Here is a 23,651-nt window from a genome sequence, read left to right as displayed (position 1 = left end):
CAAAGGTTGAGGTCTGTTTTCCATCTCCTGGGTAAGGTCAAGAACAGAAGGCGAAAGATGGGACATACTTGGGGATCAGTTTGCAGTGAGGACAGCAGGCAACATTCTCTGCTGAAAGTCTGTGGGCTTTATGCCAAAGAGGACAAATGCTAAATAGCATGAGTGTGACTGTGGTAAAAAAATATGCCAGAAATTTGTGTGGTTTGAACTTGGCAAAGGAAACAAAAGAGGGTGATAGGGCTTGTCACATGCTCTGGCAAATTGAAAGTGGCCATCATGTGTGGATCTCAGGACCCAGAAGGATGCATACAAGCATGAGCTGTGTTGTTAGCCAAGTCAGAATCACTGGCAGTACAAGGAATCCCACCTATCGGGAAAATTTAGACCACACAGTAACTGTAGGCCTTGACTTAACTGCTGTGCCCCCATATCACACACTGATTTCACATCTGCAACCTAGAATGAATGGTGTTTCCACAATAGCTCCCCCCCCCCTACAGTCAACACCATTCTTCCTGGTGCATTTGGTTAGCCACTCTGAAAACAGAATGCAGGACTAGTAGGCCTTTGGTCTCATACAGTGGGGCTGTTCTTATGTTCATTCACTCACTCATTTGTTTCTGAAAACCCAGATGATATTTCTCTTATTTTTTTAGATGTGAACTAATGTAGTCCTGGTGGTATTACTTTACAATTTTCCATCATTACTTGTTCTAAAAGGCCTGCTCTTTGCTGTAGAGTATCTGCAGTATTTCTGCAGTTCAAACCCTGAGTGTTCACCCTCAATGGAGCAGCAGGAACTACAACACAGGAATTCTTAAAGGGGCAGCCAAAGTTTCCCAGTAGCTGAATGGAACTCTACTTAGAGAAGGGTGACCTTTTCTGTCAATGGAGCATCAGCAACAATGGCCATGCATAGTGAGGTGTGAAGTTTCTCAGGCAGTAGTAGAAACAGAGATAGTTACTTTAATTAAAGGGTGGAAATTGGGTGATGTTTCCCCAACAGTGGTCTCTCTTCTAAGTATTTCAGTTAATCCATTCTGTTGGGGCTACATATTGCACAGTTAGCTGTAAATCAGATTAACATTACTATTTAAGCAACAAAGTTTTGTCAGTAAGCACTCCAACCTGGATGCCCCCATAAGACACAAATTTCATATTTTTGGCCTCCAGGGCTAGTTGTAAGCAGGTGGTCTTCCCCCAAGCATCAGATATGCGGATCAACAGTTTTTGGGCTCTTTCTTCATCCTTCCGGTAACATTCAGTGAAGACACCTAGAAGAGTAACCGGGATTAGAGATTCTTATTATTTCTTTTGTATTTCTCTCCCACAGGTTCTCTGAGAAGCACTTCCACCTCAAACAAGCCTGTGAGGTAGCTTAGCCTGAGGATTAGTGAGCTGCTACGTAACAAGCTTAACAGCCAAGACTGTGAAAGCCACAGTAGTGTAGTGGTTATTGTGTTGACCCAGGACTGGAGAGGCCTGGTTTACAATCCCTACTCAGGCATGAAGCTCTCTGGGTGTCCTTGGCCAGCCACTGTGGTCCTAGAAAGCACAGGACTGAGGGGTTTTCCATCAGCTATGCCACTATCTCTGCTTTTACCACTGAATGAAAGCAAACGTCAGTCCACAGAAAACCCCAACTGACATTTGCTCTGATTCAGCAGTAAAAATGAGTTTCCCTGAGGGAAAAGCGGTGGGGTGAGAGAAAGTGTGGACAAGCCCTGTGCCTCTCAGCCTTATCACAGGTCACAGGTGAGCATCATGTGCATTGCAGGGACATAATAAGCAATAGTACCAGTATAATGACACTGCATTTCTGGTCACAGAAACAGAGACTACAACTATGTGTGTAGCTCAGGAAAGAGCTCAGGAAGTAGCGACTTAGTTAGGGAACAGGCATAGTTGTAGTGTAGCTTCTTGATCCCAGTGTTCATCTGTTGTTGGGATCATTGCTTACAGAGCATTTACATACAAAACGCCCATGTTTCAAGATGAACTGAATTTATAGGATCTGCGTAGTTGTACTGAGGGATCTAGCCTTTCATGAGATAATGCCATGGTGGTCTGTAGTGTGAGCAGGCGAGACAGAGTAGGTATCAGAGGAAAGCATGCAGTAAGTTGGAGGACTTAACCCGCCCTGATCAGAGGCCTACCAGCCCAGACTCACCAATGGCTCGGTACTCATACTCCTCTGCCAGGTTCAGCATTTCCTCTGTGCTGTCAGTGTCATCTTCCTCCTTGGACAGCTCCTTCAGTATCTTGCTGCAAGCCAAAGCTGCTGCAGTGCAGTCCTGGCTCTGAAGCAAAAGGACTCAGGTTAGCAAGAACATGATACTTCTGGGTCCCAGGTTGACCGTGTAACCTTCAGGAGTCCTCTCTTTTGGAAGTGAGCTTGCTGCTCTTTCAGCCCTTCCTGCTCCTAGTCTGTGGACATCTTTGTCATTCCCAGCTTCTCACTGACTTCTCACTAGCAAACCTGTGACTGGCCTGGACTGCTTCAAACTCCAAGCAGAGACTCACAGGAGTAACAGCATCTTTGCAAAAAATTAAAAAATCCCTGTACATTAGAAATCCAGGATAATCTTCTATGTGGAGAATATCTTTCATTTTTTTAAAAAATGGAAGAGCATTCTGTCGTGTGCAGCCTCAACTGGTGCAACCCAGATTCAAATTTATCACCTAAGTGAGAACTAGGCCTAAGGCCTCTTCATGTTAAAGGAGTGCCAAAGGAACCCCATGTCTCATGCAAGGGGGCTGCTGCTAGCAGAGGCGGTGAAGGTTGTGAAGGCTCAGGACTGTAAGGAAGACAACTATGAAGACATCTTACCAGCTTTTATTGAGCTGGGTATGGTACTATCTGGAGATGGTTGAAAAAAGAAAAACTTTACCTGGGTCCAGATGATGTCAGCCAGTTCCTTGCGGTTTTGGACAATTGCCCAAATGAGCAAGTCCCTAATGGGATCCATTGTGAATGTGACTCGGCCAGCAGAACGCTTGTACAGGGATCGGAGACTAACCCCTTGTACCTTTAAAAGAGGGGTGGGGGGAGAACATGATTATAAAGCTGGAATCAGATAACAATTGCTAAGTGGTGGTGTGAGTGAAAGGAGGACTATTGTTCTTAATTTTCATGTTCATTTTCTGTCCTACTATCGAGCATACACACCATGGTCAGTGATGCCTTCTTCACACAAACGTCAATACTGACTCGGGTGTCTTCAGCCTCAAATTAATTTCCCTCATGGAGGCTGTGTACACATAACTTTAAAGCTCATTCAAAGCACATTCTTTCCCTCAAAGAATTTGGGGCATTGTAGCTTGCTCCTCAGATTTACAATTCCCAGCAACCTGTAACAAACTACAGTGGCCAGTATTGTTTGGGGGGGGGGATGTGCTTCAAAAGTCTAGTGTGTACACAGCCATAGACTCACCATTCAGCTTCTGCCACCAACAGAGGGCACAAGGAAGGAGTCATCTAACCCTGGTACAGTCTCTTTTTCTCCTTCAGCTTGCTTAACTAATTCTAAGGCCATTTCCTTGGGTCTAGGAAGATACAGCACATCAGGCCTTTTTCTGGTTTGAAGTTATGGAACAAAATCTTGGAACTAAATTTAAGAGGAGAGAGGCTGGGATACAGAGATCCACAATCATATCGAAATGAAGTCAAAATCAAAAATTTGCACCAGTGAGTGGAGAAAGGGCACTAGACATAGTAAATGGAACCAGCAACAAAATGTTTCAGTGTGACATGCAGGATTCCAGCTGCACTATTCTACTCCCATTTTTGTCTCCATACCCCCAAACACTGAGTTGTGGCAGTAGGTTGACAGGGTTTCCCTCCTTACAGTTGTATTTTTTTACTTCTGCAAACTGGAAGGTTTTTTTCAAACCTGCTGATACCTCTCTATTGCAATTGGGCAGTGCTGTTTTGGTTACATAACTGATGGCACTTTCAACTTGAACACTGGAAATAGGGGGGGATCACTGCATGAATGTCCTGGGTGCCCGTAAAATAAATCTCCAGTATCAATTCTTCATTCAGCTTCTGCTGCTACAGCAAACTGACTGCAAGACACAGTATAATATTAATACGTATACGTTTAACTAGCTTACCAAAGGTGATGTTCTCCTGGCATTGGTGCAGGGACCACTAGTAGAAGTGGCGAGGGGATGTATGGACTGCCCTGTACATTCTGTACTAAAAAGGGGTGCCATGAAAGGTTGTAAGGGATTAGTAACATGCGGAGATACATTACATTGAGCTTGATATGGGGCACGGCGATAGAGAGCCGATGTCTCTCAGTGTTCTTCGGCTTAGGGTACAGCTGCTGAGTGAAATCTCCCAACAGCTCCCTCAGCACCTGGGACACATGGTGCATTTGGACTCTTGGAACTTTGGAGAAAGCTGAGCGCTCCTTCTCTTCCATTAACACCTTCTGTAGCTTTGTGTGGAAGACGCTGGAGTTTGCCATGTTTTCATAGAGGTAGATCAGGTTGTCCCAGGTAACAAACTCCTTCAGGCGCACACCTTGCTCAAGAAACAGCTTGACAAAATCTGGCTTGTTGGCTATGAGGGCAGCAGCCATCATTGGGTGCAGATCAGAGGGCTGTTGGCCAAGAAGACAACCAGAAAAAGACAACATCAACCAAGGGTAATGCAGGTTGTCCTCCCCATAGGGGGGGGGGCGGAGAGAGAGAAAGAAACAGACAGACAGACAGACAGACAGACACATGGACATACACACAGTGCAAGCTCACAGGTAATGAGGAAGCATACAGAAGTTGCAGCAGTCTCTAGAAAGGCAGAAGCTGATAGCTAAAGCAAAGTCCCTGAAGCAGATGAAGCAGGCAGTAGAAAGCTAAGAGATAGAAGCTGGCCAGCATATGTTCAAGTGTTCTATCTCCCGTTTAGTCCACATTTACACCTCAGCAAAGCACAGAAAGCAGCAGGCAAATTGAAGCAAGCAGGTCTCACTGATGCTGATGGGGCACAGCCGCTTCCTTTCTAGCATGGAGTGATGGATGCATGAGAAGCCAATAGTAAGAGTCTTTCCACAGCATGCTACCCTAAGGGACAACAGGATAATAGTGGGTGAGCCATGCCCATGGGGTCAGTCAGCAACACACGCCACCCCCTCATGGTTACCACTGCCTCCCATTCCAAGAAGTAGCTGGAAGTTGCCATGTTGGCTCTGACACAAAAGATGTATGACACAGGTATTAATAACATGCGATTTTTCAAGGGATGCGGGTGGTGCTGTGGTGTAAACCACTGAGCCTTGGGCTTGCCGATTGGAAGGTCAGAGGTTCGAATCCCTGCAATGGGGTGAGCTCCCATTGTTTGGTCCCACCTCCTGCCAACCTAGCAGTTCAAAAGCACGTCAAAGTGCAAGTAGATAAATAGGTATCCTTCCAGCGGGAAGGTAAACAGCGTTTCCGTGCACTGCTCTGATTTCACCAGAAGCAGCTTAGTCATGCTGGCCACATGACCTGGAAAAACTGTCTGTTGGCTCCCTCAGCCAGTAAAGTGAGATGAGCACCGCAACCCCAGAGTCGTTCACGACTGGACTTAACCTCAGGGCTCCTTTACCTTTTTAAAAAGATTTTTCAGTGAGGGCAGAACCCAGCTCTTTAGCATGTCACAGCAACAGGGCAGCCACTCAACCACACTGCCAGTGCAGGGTTTAAATAACTTGGTTTACCTATTTGTAAAAAGCCTAAAAATGTGAAAGTATTCGCTATTTGATGAAATGTTACTTGGAGCCCATGGGATAATTCCACCTTACTCTGCTATTGTCTTCTGGTGCCAATTGACCAGGGAGAGTGTTTTCGGCATAGACAATAAAAAATGGCATTTTCGCTGCTTTTTGTGGACACCTCTAAGAAACATGACGCGCTCCCTTAAGGCAGTTTACACTTCTGATAAAAGTGGGTGTCTTAAAGATTCCTCAAAGTAGCAAGCTGTAAAGGTTGAGTTTTTAAGAGTTCACATCCAAACGGAAAAACCTCTGGCAATGTAAGAGTTGTTTTGCACCTTCTGACACCACGAGTTCTCTGAATAAACTGTTCTTTGATCATCCCAAGTATGCCTGCCATTGCCAGACAAGCATTATGACTATTCTGTCCTCTGTATGAACAATAGCAAACAAGGAATGTGTTACATAAGACCATGCATACTGCTGCACTGATCTATTATTCCCTTACAAAAAGTTCTCTGGGCAGCTTACAATGCAACTGAGTGAAATATACAAAGGCGAGCCAGGAATTACTGTTGAGATACAACAGGCACCCACAACTTTGCAGAGACTACTGAATACATTTTTGTATTAACAATGCATCTAGATGAGAAGCTCTCTGCCTTAAGTGTTCATTCTGTATTGTTTTTAAACCTAGCTTTAGTTGTTTCCATACTGTTTTAAAAACTATTTTATATGTTTTTATGGCATGTTTGCAAATATTAGTCACTTTTTTGCCATGGCAACGCAAAGCTACTTACAAAATGACTGTAAAGAACTGGGAGAGCTGCCATTCCATTACTCTTGACCCTCTCTTCCTCATAATGTGTCTACAACACAACACAACACAACACAACACAACACAACACAACATCATTGCATTGTGTCTCCTCATCCCTGCCTGCCAATTGTGTAAAGGTGGGGAGACACACCTCATGAGGACATGTCACGGGTGTCACACAGTGTATTGCAGCACATATTAGGAGGAAGGGAGAGCAAAGAGACACAGATTGGCAGCTGTGCAAGGCAGCTCTTATAACATCTGGTTTCACCCTCAAGACACCCCATGCCTTCCGCAAAGTCATGCTTGCAGTCAAGCCAAGCCTAGTGCTTTTAGACCCTGCTCTAATTATGCAGGCAGAAAGCACATATGCTCATTGCCAGTGTGTGTCACCAAAAGCTTTCCTACCTTCCACTCATGATCATCGGTGAAAATCTCACTCCGGGCAATATCCACCCTGTTCCATGCCACTGCAAGCTTCAGCTGGTGGTCCCAGTTTTCATGGCCTAAGTGATCTCTGTATCGAGAGGCTGCAATAGAGGAATAAACAAAAACATGGCTGAAACTAGGTTGCAAAGGGCTGACCTTTATTGGCTGTCTCTTACTCATGCACATCCAGAACTTGAAGGGGAATGAATGGCAAGAGAAACATATTGGGAGGCCTAGGTACCTTGCAACATAAAGGTTTCACTAGCATACCCTTTTGGCCCCCAAATGCTTCTTTAAATATCCTATGGATTTAAGAACATGTAACATACCCAACATTACTGCCTAGAGCTTGGTTACTCTGAGCATGTTCCAAATAGACTTTCTTGTTTATGTTGACATTTAATGGCTGGAGCAAAGCAAGTATGGAGTCATTTTAATGTTTCCATTATGTGGCTTGCATGTTTTATTAAGTATTTGAGCTGTTTTTGTTTTTTAATTGCTGTTACCTCCTATGAGCTGTAAGGTTAACAATCAAACTCAACACATCAAATAAAATGTGTTTGTGACAAATGACTTTGTATCTCCTAGGTATTGCTCAACATCCCACTTCATGCAATATCACAGTTTCGGGTTATGATACCAGGTAGTATTTGTTGTACTGTACAGTTACTGACTCCCACTTCCATGTGTGAAAGGGTTAACCTGAGCTCAGGTTGCCAGTGAAGGTGGCTTAGCAGGCTGTCAGCAGCCTCTGCCCCCCCTCCTTTCCCCCCTTAATGCTTCCTAGAACAAGCAAAGAAGGAGCCATGTAGCTTTGGCTCCCCACTCAGCTGATCCTGTAAGTGAACAGAATCTCTTTAAAAAGTGAGATTTTAAAACCTGCATCTTTGCAAACCCAAAGATTGCATGATTCCTTTTGTAAGGAAACAAAGTACTTTTCTTTTTAAAGTTGTCTGGAACCTTTTCATCTTTGTTTTACTGCCAGAAGATGGAAATTTGTTTGCTGTAACTTCTGATAATTTCTTAAGTAAAAAAAAAATCACTTATTTGCGAAGCTAAGTTTCTGTGATTTTTTTCTAGCCTAAGTATTTTAATGGGGAACATTCTTTAAAGGTAGATGAGGGTAGATGCAAACCTAACCAAGTTTTAAAGTTCTTTGAACAATCACCATTGTGTTTAACTCTGCTACTGGAGAGTAGGAATCTCTCTTCCAAGCCTCTCTCTCCAACAGTATTTTGCTCCCTGCATATGGTGATCAGGTGTCCTTGCTGTGCCTCCACTTCCATGGAAACAAATCCCTTAAGGTAAGTGAAGTATAAATTATGACACACAAAAGTTTCTAGAGTACAGTACTGTCTTGTGCTGCATTCTGAAGCAATACCACATTCCAACACAAGGGGATGTCTTAAAAGAAACAGTTTCACTTACTGATCTCTGTAGCTCATCTGCAACACCCACTGCACTTCTCACCTTTGAGCATTGCTTGAAGAATGGCTACATCGACATCCTGTTGTCCATCTTTGCCTTCCCTGAAGATGGTCAAGAGCTGCCTGTTGCGCACAATATCCTGGATCTGCAAGTGCCAAAGAAAAGGTAGGACTGAAGGTCCTAGCTCATGACTGCTACTTCACCAACAAAACCCAGTAAAAGCTGCACAGAGACTATTTGCCTTACCTTTTTGGTCCATTCCACAATCTTATTCTCAGTAAACTGCTCATAACTCTCTTTGAAGAATATGCTCAGTTTTTTCTGAATGAGGGAGATGCTTATTTGGGAGATGGGCAGATTAGCCACTTGAGCAATGACATCAGCCACCCGTCCTGAGCCTTCCACAATCACACAGGGGGTGCCATTGGTAATTGCATTGTAGATGGTCTGTAGAACAGAATACAGGAGCATGACTGCATTTGAGCTGATGCTATCTCATGGACATCACTTTGATATTGCCACTAAGTTCAGAATCAATTTATGAATTGGATAAGCTTGTAGAATGACATCTTGGAATTCTGAACTGTATCATATCACATGGCACAGGTGGGAGATCATATTTCGGAATATATATGCTCCTTGTATGCTGTTGTAATCTATGGAGCATTATCTGGGATTAAGGAGTAGTATAGAGAACTTCTTATGTGAAAGTTTAAAAACACAATTCTCCCATCTGCTGTCGTAAGTGATGTAGTTCAGAATTCCACCTTGCTCTGCCACTTCATTCTGCCGATCAGCATGTTGACCAGGTTTCAACAGTTTTAGAGCGATTCTCATTGTTTACAGCTAAGGCATACTCTCATATCTTCTGCTATGCAGAATCGCTTTGTTGTGTGTGAGTTAAAAGGGCCTGAAATGTACAAGTCAGAACTCTCTGTGCCCGCACAGCCAGTTCCTGCTTTGTACTTACAACCAGATGTGTTTCTGCAATGTCACACAGACACCACAAAAGTGGTTACTATGTGATTGAGGCACACTGTGCTCTGAGAGAGAAATATCCAGGTGTTAACAATTACTGAATTCTCCTACACTCTGCTTCTTTTCCCATAATTAGTTGCCCTGATGCCTGTAGAGTACTTACATCAAGAGTCCCAGGGCCACCCTCGAGTACTACACAAACGATTGGTATTTTAATGGCAACTCCTGTAAGGAAATAAAGGCTCAGTCAGTCCCATGTGCAGAAAGCTAGTTATTCTTTCCCTTCTTGCTGATGCCCATTGGCAGTTACCTTTGAATCCAGTTAAAATGAACAATATTTATCTCAAATAACAAGAGCAATCAATTAATAGCAGCTACATAATTAAGATTTCTAATGATGATGAACAAACACAACCATCATCACACAAATAAGCCAGCGTTAAGCCACCATTGGTTACTTACTCACTATGGTATCAGTTGTTTGTCGCTTGCAGTCAATCCCTTTGCTTATTTTGTTTAAATGATTTTTAGGGAAAAGTATCAGGGCAACATACAATAGGAGTGATAAAAGGCCAATATACAATCCTATAAAAAGTAATAACAGGATACAGCAACAGCAGAAAACTTTTGCAAAAACATATTTGTATTTTTTTTGTTTGTTATGAAAACCTCCACCTCCTCTTATACTTTGCAGCTCTTGTTTTATTGCTCATATAGAAAATAAAACCATGTCAAATTGTAAAGTCAGATTCTGGTTGGGATTCACCCCAATAACATGAATATGATGAGTCAGCATGGCTGCCGCAAACCACAACTTTGCCTACTACCCTTCCAAGGCAACACCCTTAGCATTTTTCCATTTCTGCCTAATAGTCAGCAACTAGCATAAAGTCATTCTTTGGAGTTTTTTTTCCTACAATCGGGCAGTATATAAATTTTAATAAAATAAATAAATACAATATTTGAATTTATACTCACAAACATAATTTGGCTCACTTAAGAACCTGCTCCCTGGAGGGCAGTTCATCACAACTGCCAGTATGTACCCTTATGCCAGCAGCTTCTCCAGTGCAAAGCCAGTGTCGCACCCTGTTACCTTAGCTAATCAGACTTTGATATAAAACCATGTGTGTAGGAATTCCATTTTGGGTTTCATGGATATCAGCTGAGGTTGACCTGAGAGGCATACATTGCCACAGGGAATCCCATTGTTTTACTCAAGTTCTTCATGGAGGTCATTTTTGCACTGATTTTTGAGACCTGAGAATCCATTAGAATTGATATATCTCAATAACACATGTATTTCTTAGATCAGGTCTTTATAATTCCTCAATTTCTGGTGGTTATTCATTTTCTTCCACCTTCCTCAGTTCTCTCTTCAGGTCCAACTGTCACCAACTTCTTTTTCCCACTTGCCCTTTCCCATCATTCTGTGCCCCTCCCTTCGCTTGCCCTGCATTCCACCATGTCACAAGTCTAGCCATTTATGCTGTCACAACTAGGAACATAGGAGCTGCCTTAGACAAAGTCAGACCATCAAGCTCACAACTGTACACTGACCAACAACAGCATTCAGACTTTCTTCAGAAAACAATCATTCCCACTTTTATCTGGAGATGTCAAGGATTGAACATGGGACCTTTAGAACGCAAAGCATGTGCTGAGCAATATCACTTGACAACATCTTGGCATCAAAAACACTGAACTAGTATATTCAAGACTGCAGTACCAAATGGAAGAAATTGCATACCACTGGAAGCAACATCCAAACCTAAAGAAACAACTGTTCTTCCCTCCCATCTCTAACAACAGTGCCCCTATTATATGGATGTTGATTCCAGGATTCAAGTCTTTTGGCACTTTACCTTAGCAAATAATGTCCTGATATTTTAATGTCCTGATATTTCATGGTCTCTCCACTCTCCACCTGACATCATCAAGGCCTAATGCAGAAGCCTACAAAGAGGGAACCTTTGGTCCTCCAGGTGTTGATGGGCTTAAAACTTATATTGAACCTATTCCTGTAAATGTAATACGTTTCAACTGTTTTTAATTCTGAATTTTAAATAACTGAAACCCACGCAGGGACCTATAATGAAGGGCGGGTAATCAATTTAACACCAACCAACCTGGCTATTGGCCATGCTGAATGGAGCTGATGGGAGCTGAAGTCCAACAGAATCTGAAACAAGTTCTTCATCATTGGCCTGGCTGACATAAATGAATTCCAAGCCAAACAAGCCTTAGAGGAGGGAAGGGCTCAGACTGCACATCAGATTTTTATCAGTAATGAGATACCCTGTATACTGCATCACAATTACCTTCTTTCACCTTCGTTTGCTCCGAAATGAACTTCTCAAGTCTGGTCCTCAAGGGGATCTCCACACCATATTTCCCATGTGTCCCATCATCCACTAGGATGAAGTGTGAGTGATTACTGTCCAGGCAAGAGAGGTTCCCTTGAGTCTCCTCATCCAGGACATATTCAGCTGGGAAGCTACCCTGTAAACATCCAGGGGGGGGGGAGTGGTCAGAAACCAACAAAGGACTTAATTATTGGGGCTCTAACTCTTCCTTGGGTTTGCATAACATGCTTCACTAAAATCTTCCTGTAGAAGAATGCCTTATCTTTAGAAAATGTGGCATGTTTTTTGAAAGTGGGCATGTTGAGGTCTTTTTCTAGTACCAAAACAAACGCTACAAATGGTGCTTACTTTTCTTAGAGTTTGGTGAGGTAGCAGTAGGATCTGCAGGGTGTTAGAACACAAAGCTTTCCACTCCCCAAGAAATGGTACTTGTATATGATTGGTCTGTATTTATAATGCAGTACCATTATAATGAATTGTACTTGTATATGATTGGTTTGCATTTATAACTTATAACTTATTGCTCATCCTTCTTCATCTGTCATCAAAGTCTTAACAAAACAAAAAACAAACTTCTTTTTGCAGTGCACATGTGATCCTATACACCTGTTAATTTCACCTGCTTCCTTTATTTTCTTTTTCAGCAGAAGCTTAAATGCAAATTAGATTGACATTAAATATGACATGTGTGGGATTGAGCTGTAAGCATCCTATTCTTCTAGTAGAACAGCCTGAAAATGGCTCACCATAGGGCAGATGAGGCTACTCCGGTTGTGTACTGTCCCCCATGTTGCAATGCCAATGGTGATAATCTCTCCTTTATAGTTGCTGCTCATGCTGAAGTCCCGTACTGCTTCTCCAACTTGCTTCATCACGCCAGCATGAGAACCACCAGTGATGATCCAGGCACCTGGGAAACAAAAAACATGACTGGATTAAGGCCAGCTGCTTCATATCTGAATCTTTGTTCACAATTAGGGAGCAATACTTCCATTATTATTTTTTAATAATAATAATAACAATAACAATAACCCTGCCAGCCATTTAGTCTGGTGGAGTTGAGTGTTTGTTCCCCACTGCTATGAAGTCTTTTTACTGGCTCTCATTTTAGCTTTCTGATCTATTTTTGTTGGGAATTTTATTTTAGGTTTTATTACTTCTTAATGTTTGAAAACCACCTCAGGGGTCCATCTGATTATTAATGATTGAAAGAAGAGGTCAAAATATTGTTATCAGATTAGGGATTGGGCTGGGTGGTCTCTTTGTGTCCCTTCCATCTTTAGGTTTCTATAGTTGTTAGAAGAGGCTGCTAAAATGGTCACACTGGTTAAGATACATTTTGCACAGCAAAACCCCCATTTAAAAAAATGGAGATTACCTTAGGCCTGCCATACATCTGGCATTTGTCCGTCAAAAATGGTGTGGTGTCCAGGCGGAATTTTTAGAAAGTAGCTGAAAAGTCTGGAAAATCCTGGGTGTATGGCAGAAGTGTTGGGGTTTTTTGGTAATTTTCCTAAAAACTTCAATTTTTTCATTTAGAAAAACAGCTCAACAACTTTTGTGTCTAGATTTTCATTTTTAAAATATGACAATCCTAGCTATTGGTTCTTAATGGCAAACTTTATCAATGGCTAGCAAAAATCTGAATGATATGTCCATAGCACACATCCCTACACATAGCAGCTTGAGGCAGATAGAATCAGAGAAAAAGGATAGATTTTGGACTTCTGGACCTCTAAAGGTGCTGCAAGACTTGATGTGGATGTGGTGAACTTTGGTGGGGGTGTCAGTTGGAGTACTTGATGCTGTATCTCCACTGAAGTGCAACTTGTATATTTGTGAATAAATACAAATATTACAAAACACCAGTAAGCTTCCAGTGATTTCTTTCCATATGAAACGAAACCTGAGTAGGTGCTGCTTCCTTGTAACCCTCTTACCATCTGGAGAAGTGAGGGAGCAGGTAACAATATTACATAAAGAAACAGAGAAACAATACACGAATGTGTCCTTTATTGGTGGCTTTGGAGCAGGATTCTGCCTTACCTGTTGTCTGCGCTACTTTAACAAGCCCCCTCCGGAATATGTTTTTCAGTCTCAGCTTCATGTTGAAGTTTTTAGCTCCTCCTGTCACAGATATTAAGAGGTTGGGTATATCAAGTCCCCAGTGCTGCGTCATCAGCTGGTAAATTACGCTTGGGGGGGTATTAGAGGAGACACGCACAAACTGCAACAGGAGAATAAAGCAAATAAAGCACAGATGGTATGAGAAAGCTATTCTCTGATTCTAGCAACTATGGCCAATATCTTAAGAGTTCCAGGCTCTCCACAGGCCCTCCCATTTAATTCAAGCATCCAAGGAGTCTTGTGAATCAGAAGCATATTCTCAAAGCTTTGTGTCTGAGTGGAATAGGAAGTCACAAAGACAATGTAGAGAATATCTTCTGTGACTTGGGGGGGGGGGGCAGAAATCTATTTCAAGCTACAAAGGGTTCTTTTTCATTCAGAGACAACTCTTATTGTTCCACTTATTATTTATTAGAGAATATAAACCACTTGATAAAAATCTCCAAGCAATGCACATAAAAATTATCAGTGTAGCACTGATAAATTCAGCAAATATTAAAAACAAGTGTACATGAATAAATTATGTGTCTGGCTAGGCTTGCTAAAATAAAATAAAGAAGTTTTTATCAGACATCTAAAATAGTACAGTACCTGCCTAATGTTAATAATTCCCAGTATCTATGCTATGAAAGCCCTATTTCTGGACATTTTGGGAGCTGCGAAAAACAACACATAATGGCAGGCTGTGGAAACAGGTGCACTAACTGTGTTCCCCTCCCCACCCCGCTCTGTAAGTTGAAGGGTAACAGGAAATAAATGTTCTGCCTCATGCAGGGAGCCTCCACATGCAGAAGCAGGCTCCCCACTCCTGACAGTTGCTTCCCTTATCACAAAAAACACTATTCAGATGAAATGCTCCATGATGAATCTACATGAACTGGTACCTCCACCCAATGTCACACACACCAGCTTGCCTCAGCCTGAGGTTCATGCACTTAGAACAAACATCCGCAGTGAGGGAACATTTGCATGCACAGCTTCCTCTCTGCAGACATTCAAGCTATATATGCAGACATCAGGCACAGATGATGAATGACACTGGGGGTGGGACTACCTTGGGGGTGGGCTGCTTCAGATATTGATTCAGTGCATAAGCATTTCAACTGAATGGGACTAAATTGTCACCTTCAATACTGTCAAGATTATAATTCTGTAATGCGACACATGCAATTGGTCTTGCCTGAATGGCTGTGGGATTATTAACAAAAACAATAATACCCTGCTCATCTGGCTGGGTTGCCCCAGCCATGAAGCAGTTGCTCCCCTTATCACAACTACCACAACTTATCATTTATAGCAACAAAGTAGGACATATCCATTGCATAGGGGCTAGCTTGGAGCCCCCATAACATTTAAAGGATACCTAGTAGGTTAGAATCCCAGAGTATGATTACAGTGTCTTACTTTTCATTCTTGCCCTTGCAGCCTGAACACTCAATCAAAAATTTAATTGGCGGGTGTTTTTTTAACCTACTTCCCTTACAAGCTTTATAAACAATGCTCTCTTCTTAGCTTCCAAATCTTACTAGAAATCCTTGTGGCCTACACAACTTTCAACTGCTATGAATGCTAACTACTCATGTTGAAGTAGTAGGCTCCAGTCCCTTGCATGTGCTAACTCACCTTCCCTGTTTTCTGCCCCACAGTTGTGAAGCTGAGATCCCCAAAAGCATCTGTTGGCACTTCCTGGACATGTCTTCTGGGATCCCATTCTTTCCCCTGAAACATGGCAGGCTTTATGGCTTCCTCCAAGTGCTGCTCCCTGAGATAGCCACACTCACACACTACTTTCCTGGGGGGAAATAAAACACGACCATTGAATCTAAGAAGCTACTTGGTAGCCCTTTCAGAGCAGCCTGCTGGATCCACAATAAAACAGAGGGTTATACTTATAGCAATTCATGAAATGACTATTAATTGGCTTTGCTAGAGTTTTCAAATTTCTTACAGGACAGAGCTTCTATGGCTTTAATCATTGTGCAATGGAGTAAATTTTAGTGCACTCAAGCTGTACTGTTCTTCATAAGCAACACTAAGTTCAGATACGAGATGGTGGCCTCTGGATAGTTTCGTTATGTAGTTCGTACTGGACTTACTTGAATCTAAGACCTGCGTGGAGTAATAGGTTTTCCATTGGTCTTGTATTCTTGTTGGAGACAAATAAATAATAATAATAATTATAGCTTCCTGACTGGTATATCTTCTAAGCCAGGCATAGGCAAACTTCGGCCCTCCAGATGTTTTGGCCCTCAACTCCCATGATCCCTAGGTAACAGGACCATTGGTCAGGGATGATTGGAATTGTAGTCCAAAACATCTGGAGGGCCGAAGGTTGCCTATGCCTGTTCTAAGCCTTCCATGACAGTGGAGCATAGGGTCTCCAGGTCTCACCATTCCATAATTCACAATTCACTGCATTTCCTTTCTCAAAATTTTGGATTCCTCCTGTGGCACCTTAAAGACTAACACATGCACTGATGCATAAGCTTTCATTAGATCCACCTGTTTTGTGTACAGAGCATATGATGATAACTGCTCAAAAATCTTCTTCATGATGGATTTCAGTCCACCCGTTAGTAGACAAAGTATTGATCTCTTGGCAAGCTACTACAAACATCACTATTTTGGAGCATTTGCTAGCACATGCTAGCAGCTGAATTTCATCCATACTAGCAAATGCGCATGATCAGTTTTGCCAGTGGCTGTGGGGTATCAATCATAGCATTTCCAAGTGACTTTTGCCTCAGCTACTCCCCACAACCTGGCCAGGTGACATGAATAGGTCCACAGCTGTTAACAGGATGACAATTCCATCCTCTAAATACAACTCAAGATAGCTTTTGTGCATGAAGATTAACAGTGCAATCCTATACATGCCTACTCAGAAGTAAGTCCCACTGAGTTCAGTAGAGCTTATCCTTAGGTAAGTGCATATAGGATTACAGCCCTAATTGGTTTTGTTTTAAATTGGTTCCTAGAACAAACATAATATATATCTGTTTTTCTTCTGAATTTCTGTCATAACAGCATTCATAGCAAAACACACATGAAGCATGTGAGAAGCTCAAATGCTGTTAAGCGTTATGTATAGACATGCATTCAGCTCAACTGAACACAATTTACACAGCATAGTTCTTTTACTGAGTTTGAATTTTAAAATTTTGGGTTTTATTTTAAATGTAAATTTAATTTAATTTTTCTATACAGTGGTAGCTCGGGTTAAGTACCGTATTTTTTTCTCTATAAGACTGACTTTTTCCCTTCTAAAAAGTAAGGGGAAATGTGTGTGCATCTTATGGAGTTAATGCAGGCTGCGCAGTTATCCCAGAAGCCAGAACAGCAAGAGGGATCACTGCTTTCGCTGCGCAGCGAAAATAATTGTGAATAATGGTTGAAGTCAGAGTTAGAAGTGTATGAAGTGAGAAGTGAAAACAAGGCACTTACCCAGAATCTGACATTTGGGAACCTTCAATAAAATAGACACATTCTTTTTTCCGTATGTTTTCAGGGATCCATGTGCTGAGATTTTCCTGTCATATTGGGAAGAGAGCAGTCACCAAAAAGTAGCAGATAAAAAATAAAATGCTACAAAAAAAGGTGCTAATTTGCATCATTTGTATAAAATTCATTTTTGCACAATGCGGAATTTGGGGTCTTTTAAGGGACACAGTTCAACTTGTAGCCAAGCTATCCCTTTAAGATGGGGTTATTTTTTCGCTTCAACTTGCACTCTTGATTTCCACCCCATGTTAGTTTACTCCTCCAATGTATGACTTCTTTTTATTTAACTTACCTTTTCATTGGCACCAGAGTTAAAGTGAGCCCTCTTCTTGTTCTTACTAAAGGCGCTGTTACTTCGTCTGAGATTAGGGACCACATCAAGGTCATAGTAGCTCCTAGGATACACAGGATAGCCATCTCCTTCATCAGGGCCAACCTTATTCAGATCCGTAGGGAGTGTTCTGATTCGCCTGCCTGGCCCAGCCATGGCTATATTTCTCAGGTCACTCACTGATGCTGTTCAGACTTCAAACACAACTGGAAAAGGATCCCTCAAAACCATCACCTCAGAGATAGTGGAATTCAACAGGAGTGCACTACCTGCATTTTGGAAACACCAAAATGGATCTGCTGACTGAAGCACTTCCATCATTTTCTCATATTTCAATTTAAGTATTATGGTGAATTTGCTAGATTCCCCTAAGTTCAGATAGTACCACAACACTGAGGTTATGACTAGTATTCAAGGTACGCAAATATATTTTAAGTACTAACATGCTGAAAAAATCACTGAGCTACAGGGATAAATGTTGTCCAGTTAATTGAGCAACAGCAGGAGAAAGTCTTAAAAACACAAAAAGAGCCTTGCTGGATCAGGTCAAAGGCCCATCTAGTCTAGCATCCTGTTCTCACCGTGGTCAACCAGGTGCTTATTTCTAGTTAGACTAGATCCCCCTGACTGATGCTGCTTATTTGTAGACAAGACAAATGTATAGTAAAATATAAAATAATCTTAATACTTTCTGCATCTTCCACTATATCATAACGCCCTAACCATAGCTGTCAACTTTCCCCCTTTTTAAAGGGAAATTCCCTTATTCCGAATAGGATTCCTCGCAAGAAAAGGGAAAAGTTGACAGTCTAACACAGGGGTAGGGAATCTGTGGCCCTCCAGCAGTGGCTAGACTATAGCTCCCATCATCCCGGACAATTGGCTATGTTGGCTGGGGGGGATGAGAGTTAGAGTCCAACAACATCTGGAAGGCCACACAGGCTTCCAATTTCTGTCCTAACGTTTTATGGGAATCATGGCAAAATCTGTTTGGTCAATAATTCTTTCTCACATACTTTCCAGTATCCAATCCAGTTTTCTGCTGTTGTCTGCACTGAAAGAAATTTCTGCTATGCAGCAGAGAAACCCACCTTTATTGGATACATTATTAGTCTTCTACCCAGGCATCTTAGGTACCAATGTTTAAGGAGTGACTGGTACACAAGGTGGTAGAAGGTGACATGGAGACCCAAAGTCTTTAATAATGGCAAATCCTTATATCTGTTACTAGATGTAATGTCTTTTCCACAAGAAAAGGCACAGCAGTTGTTCTCACATTAAGGCTGCAATTCTGAGCATACTTTCAAGGCAGCAAGCCCATCTGAATTCAGTGAGACTTCCAACATGCTTAGAATTGTGCTGTATGCCTACTGTAAGCAGTGCCTCTCTACACACCACCCTGATCTCTCTTTAGTTGGAAAACACTTGAGAAATTTTAGACAAAAACATACAAATGGGCAAACTATGGTAAGTCTCTTCATTTATATGAGTTATCTACATTTTCTGGCTCCAATACTGCATCTTAAACTGTTTTCTTAAGATTAGTAATTCAATTATCCCCCTCCCTTTTAAAATTCACTTAAGGAAACATCTGAAACAACACGTATTATGCCACTAGAGACTAATGACCCCAGGTGGTTTTTATGATGCTTCAAATATTTCTAGCAAAGGGAAGGTGGAGATATAATTGGGAATGGTGTAACCAGCAAAGTTCACATCAGCTGAGAGCCCAATAAAAAGTATCAGCATGTGCTCTATTACTGATTGCACTTTTGTCACAGCAGCTTCCTAAAAATGTCATTCTAACTCCAAAAATCAAAAAGACATTTTTCTAGCTCTGGATAGTCTCATAAATGGTCTCGCTGTAAGCACTTTGCCAAGGTTTTCCTATAGGCATAAACTGCAATCCTATGCACACTTATTTAGGAGTAAGAAACATTGAATCCACATACTTCTGAATAAATACACATTAGCTAATGAGGTACAGCTTGAAAGAAGAAAATACGAAGCATCAACTCATTCACGCATGCACGTACAGTTAATATCTCTATGCACATAAGCATCCAGTTCCGTGTGCATTGCACAAAGCGATCTCAGACTGTTTAAAATGCACCAAGGATTTCTCCTGACCTTGCAGTGCAGAGTATTTCAGTCCAGTCAGTAGAATTACTAAGCAATTTCTGCAGAGACTGTTTTATCCATCTCTAAATGTGCAAAGCATCACTTAGGTGCAAATTCCCAGCCTTTGCTACTTCAGCCCCCCTCCCCCCATTTTAAAGGTTCTTAGAATTTGCAACGAAAAGCCACACACACAAACAGCTTGTCTCTACCTTTCCTGCAGCATCCTCCCGATCCCACTCCTACTCATGTACTTCCTGCCAGACACGAGGGACATACCTCTGTCTCATGCTGCAAGCTGGTCACTTTATGGCTGGAGAAAGAGGAAGCCTTTCTGAAGTGACTGCAGTTAAGAGGAGGAGACAGATCAAGGGTTGGCAGCTTGCCAACAAATCACACTGCAGAAAGAAACTGTCCCCAGCCCCACTCAAGAGCTTGGGACAGGAAGACAAATCCAGAGTTTGCTAGATTGTGTGGTGTAGAGTCACACATCTGTCTTGAACAATTGTAGACAAAGCAGTCTAGTTTTTGAACAGTCCCGTTGAGGAGCTTCCCCAAATGAGCAATACAAATGATGGGGCAAAAGTCAATTTGCTTTTTGATGCATGTTCCAATGTGGCTACTAGTCCACATGTATCAGAAACAAATAATGCCCCAATAAGAAGATGCCTCTGGGGTCTGATCTGCATACAGTATGGATGCAGTATATTCGACTGCAATTAGCCGACACTCCTTCCTGCTAGTGTTAAGGTGACATTCTTGTAAAAATAGGCTAACAATTCTCCAGAGTGAATAACTGCATTTAGCTCACAATATTCCATATAATCAGGATAAAATACACTAAATTGTTTGGGGGGAAAGCCAAGGAATGGCCCAAGGTAGAAGGCCTGCATGAAAATCTTAGAGACTGTGACTACATGCAACCACAACAGTCCAGCCTTATAGATACTACTGCATGTACTGCGCTAGCAGTACATGCTTCCAGCTGCCATATCTGTTGGATCCTTTGTGGTAAAAGCAAGGGTCAAAATTCACTTACCACTTCATGGGTCTTCCCTTTACGTATTGATAAATAGCTGTCCCCAAAATAATGTTGTGGATGGAGAAAATCATTTCTAGTGGAGATTGTTTATTTATAAAAATATCCGTGAGCAATGCATTTAAAAGCAGAAGTCCTTATTTTAGCTTTCCATGTACACATGCAAAACCATTTTAAATAAATTATTTAAAGGTGGGAATAAGAGCCAAATGGGAAAAGTTCTAAAAAGATAAGACTCCCTTCCTACACACACACACACACACACACACTATTATCATTGATATAATGATAATTGAAAATGACATTGCATTGCGTAAAGCATTATTGTATTTTAATGGAGATATAGTAAGTCACCTATCTCACAAAGTACTAGTTACCAAAGCAGCAAAATAAGTGACAGGCTGAGCCAGAATGCTGTCCCCAATATGATAGTTTTCTACTTAAAATGTTTTTTTTAACATGGGAAAGCATTCCACTCACCTTTAATCTCATCTAGTACTATCTATTAGACCACCTCTTTATTATATCACCTTATTAATACATCTGCTGCACATGAGACTCATGATGCTTAGGCCAGTGATCCCTAAAGTATTTCCTTTGACCATTACTTCTCCAAGCTCTCAGGCAAAGGTCTTTTAACTGGAGATTCTAGTTAATAAATCAGTAGTTTAATACATATGTAGCATAAGCTCTAGCACAGGGTTAGCTCATGTGATCCCCTCCATTTCTAAGTTTTATACTACAACTCTCATCACCATTCTATTCTCATATGCTATTTTAGGCTGCATCAGAAGTGCAGTGTCCAGATGAACGGAAGTAATAGTACCACTCTATTCTGCCTTGGTCAGACCCCACCTGGAATACTGTGTTTACTTCTGGGCACCACAATTGAAGAAGGTATTGACAAGGTGGAACATGTGCAGAGGAGGGAAACCAAGATGACCAAAGATCTGGAAACCAAGCCTTATGATAAATGGTTGAAGGAGTTGTGTATGTTTAGCATGGTAAAGAGGAGTCAGGGAGGAAATATGATGGCTATCTTCAAATATCTAAAGGACTGTCACATGGAATATGGAGCAAGCTTGTTTTCTCTTGCTTTGGAGGGTAGGACACAAACCAATGGCTTCAAGTTACAAAAAAGGAGATTGCAACTAAACTTCAGGAAGAACTTTCTGACATTAAGAGCTGTTTGACAGTGGAATGGACTCCCTCAGGAGGTGGTAGACTCTCCTTCCTTGGAAGTTTTTAAGCAGAGGTTGGATGGCCATCTGTCACAGATGCATTAGTTGAGATTCCTGCATTGCAGGGGGTTGGTCAAGATGACCCTCAGGATCCCTTCAATTCTAGGATTCTATTATCACCAACCATTGGTCATGCTGGCTCAGTCAGATGGGAGCTATGGCCCACAACAGGCACCACATTGGCTATTCCTGATTTAGCTGCTTCTTTTCTCAGCCAACTTAGATGCCCTCCACCCCACCATCTGGCTGGCATCGTGCTGTCTACAATATAACCACTGAGGTCCTGATCCAAGTCTATTTAGGCAAGTATGTCTAAAGCTCTAATGAGCTTAGAAGGTGCCCCTGAGTGCCCATGAATAGGAGTGCTTTTCAAGTTTTTACAGCTCTGTGAAAGGAAAAACCAACAGGCAATTATGTAAAAAATTACTTTAGAAAAGATGGAAAGTACATTAATCTCAGACATCAAGGTCACCAAACAGCTTCTAGGATATATGCTGAAGAAATATGAAAGGTGCTCTGGTGACTGAGATAAAGGGTGGTCAGAGACAAGCATCTTTTTCCATCCACACTGTAGTATAAATGCCAAGTTGTCACTTATTTGTTGCACAAGCTCTAGACATCTTTCCTCAAGGAAATGTATCCTTTTATGGATTTTTGTTAACCTACATACAGTACCACCATATCATAACAGCCCTCAAGGTGGTTGCCAACAGTTAAAATATAAAAAGTGAGATAAAACAGTAAATACACCAATAAATAAAACACAGGAAAGTTTACAAATCAGTGCAAACGACACAAGCAACAAGAAGACGACCACAAGAATGGAAGCCCAGCTGCATTCAGGGACTACATAATTAAGCACCATAAAAAGCATAATTAGGCATTTCATGGTAATGGATAGTTTAGTTGCCTCCCTTAAAGTCCATAGAAAGGACACCAAGGGCCATATGACCAGATCACAACAGGGGACAAAGTTCACAAACACAAAAGTTGTTTCTCAAGTATGCCAAGTCCTGACAATTTCTGACTTTACGGGGATTTAAAAAAAAGAATCAGAACTTTGATTTGTGTGCCCAGAAGTTTAATTGTAGCCAGTACAAGTGTACTCGTGTAATATTGTATTAGTCAACAACAAATAGAAAACTCTTGCGATGAGGCTACAGATGACAGCAAATAATAAAAATAAATAAACTCAGCAGCTGCAAATTGTCCAAAGTTAAACTTCTAAGCAGTGGCAACTCCAGTAAGAGTGAAATTTGTTGTGGTAATTAATCTAGAGATTACCAGATCATGGCTAATTCTGGCAAAATCCCAATTCTTTAGGAGAGAGTACAAAAGACTAGGAACAGTTACAAGCTGCAACTATGGTCTTCAGGAAAGTATGATCCTATCTATAATATTTAAGTCTTGTTAGTTACCAAGTTATAATAATCTCCATCTTGTTTTAAATTTGCCCATCCTCACTCAGCTACTGCATTTTCCCCAAACTCATTTGTTCCATTCTTGTGATTTTTACCTTGCATTTTATATATATATATGCCATTTATCAATTGCTAATGTGTGGGTGATGTAGC

General features: G+C 41.6%; 1 protein-coding gene across 1 annotated transcript in view; it reads right to left on the bottom strand.

The window, feature by feature from the left end:
- TRPM2 (transient receptor potential cation channel subfamily M member 2) overlaps nt 1-23,651 on the bottom strand; it is a 37,532-nt gene that overhangs the window by 12,721 nt on the left and 1,160 nt on the right. Inside the window, exons 2-16 of the mRNA XM_082221699.1 lie at nt 20,077-20,140; nt 17,641-17,948; nt 17,292-17,377; nt 15,471-15,639; nt 13,767-13,947; nt 12,467-12,630; nt 11,676-11,856; nt 9,518-9,579; nt 8,623-8,823; nt 8,419-8,521; nt 6,928-7,049; nt 4,260-4,610; nt 2,892-3,029; nt 2,171-2,300; nt 1,129-1,274 (exon numbers count right to left, since the gene is read on the bottom strand). Of these exons, the coding sequence (XP_082077825.1) occupies nt 1,129-1,274; nt 2,171-2,300; nt 2,892-3,029; nt 4,260-4,610; nt 6,928-7,049; nt 8,419-8,521; nt 8,623-8,823; nt 9,518-9,579; nt 11,676-11,856; nt 12,467-12,630; nt 13,767-13,947; nt 15,471-15,639; nt 17,292-17,377; nt 17,641-17,835 (2,229 nt within the window). The 5' untranslated portion in view covers nt 17,836-17,948; nt 20,077-20,140. The remainder of the gene's footprint in view (nt 1-1,128; nt 1,275-2,170; nt 2,301-2,891; nt 3,030-4,259; nt 4,611-6,927; nt 7,050-8,418; nt 8,522-8,622; nt 8,824-9,517; nt 9,580-11,675; nt 11,857-12,466; nt 12,631-13,766; nt 13,948-15,470; nt 15,640-17,291; nt 17,378-17,640; nt 17,949-20,076; nt 20,141-23,651) is intronic.

The sequence above is a fragment of the Podarcis vaucheri genome (genome assembly GCF_965113315.1).
Source record: "Podarcis vaucheri genome assembly, chromosome: 5".
NCBI lineage: Eukaryota > Metazoa > Chordata > Lepidosauria > Squamata > Lacertidae > Podarcis > Podarcis vaucheri.
This window is presented reverse-complemented; position numbering and strand designations above follow the sequence as displayed.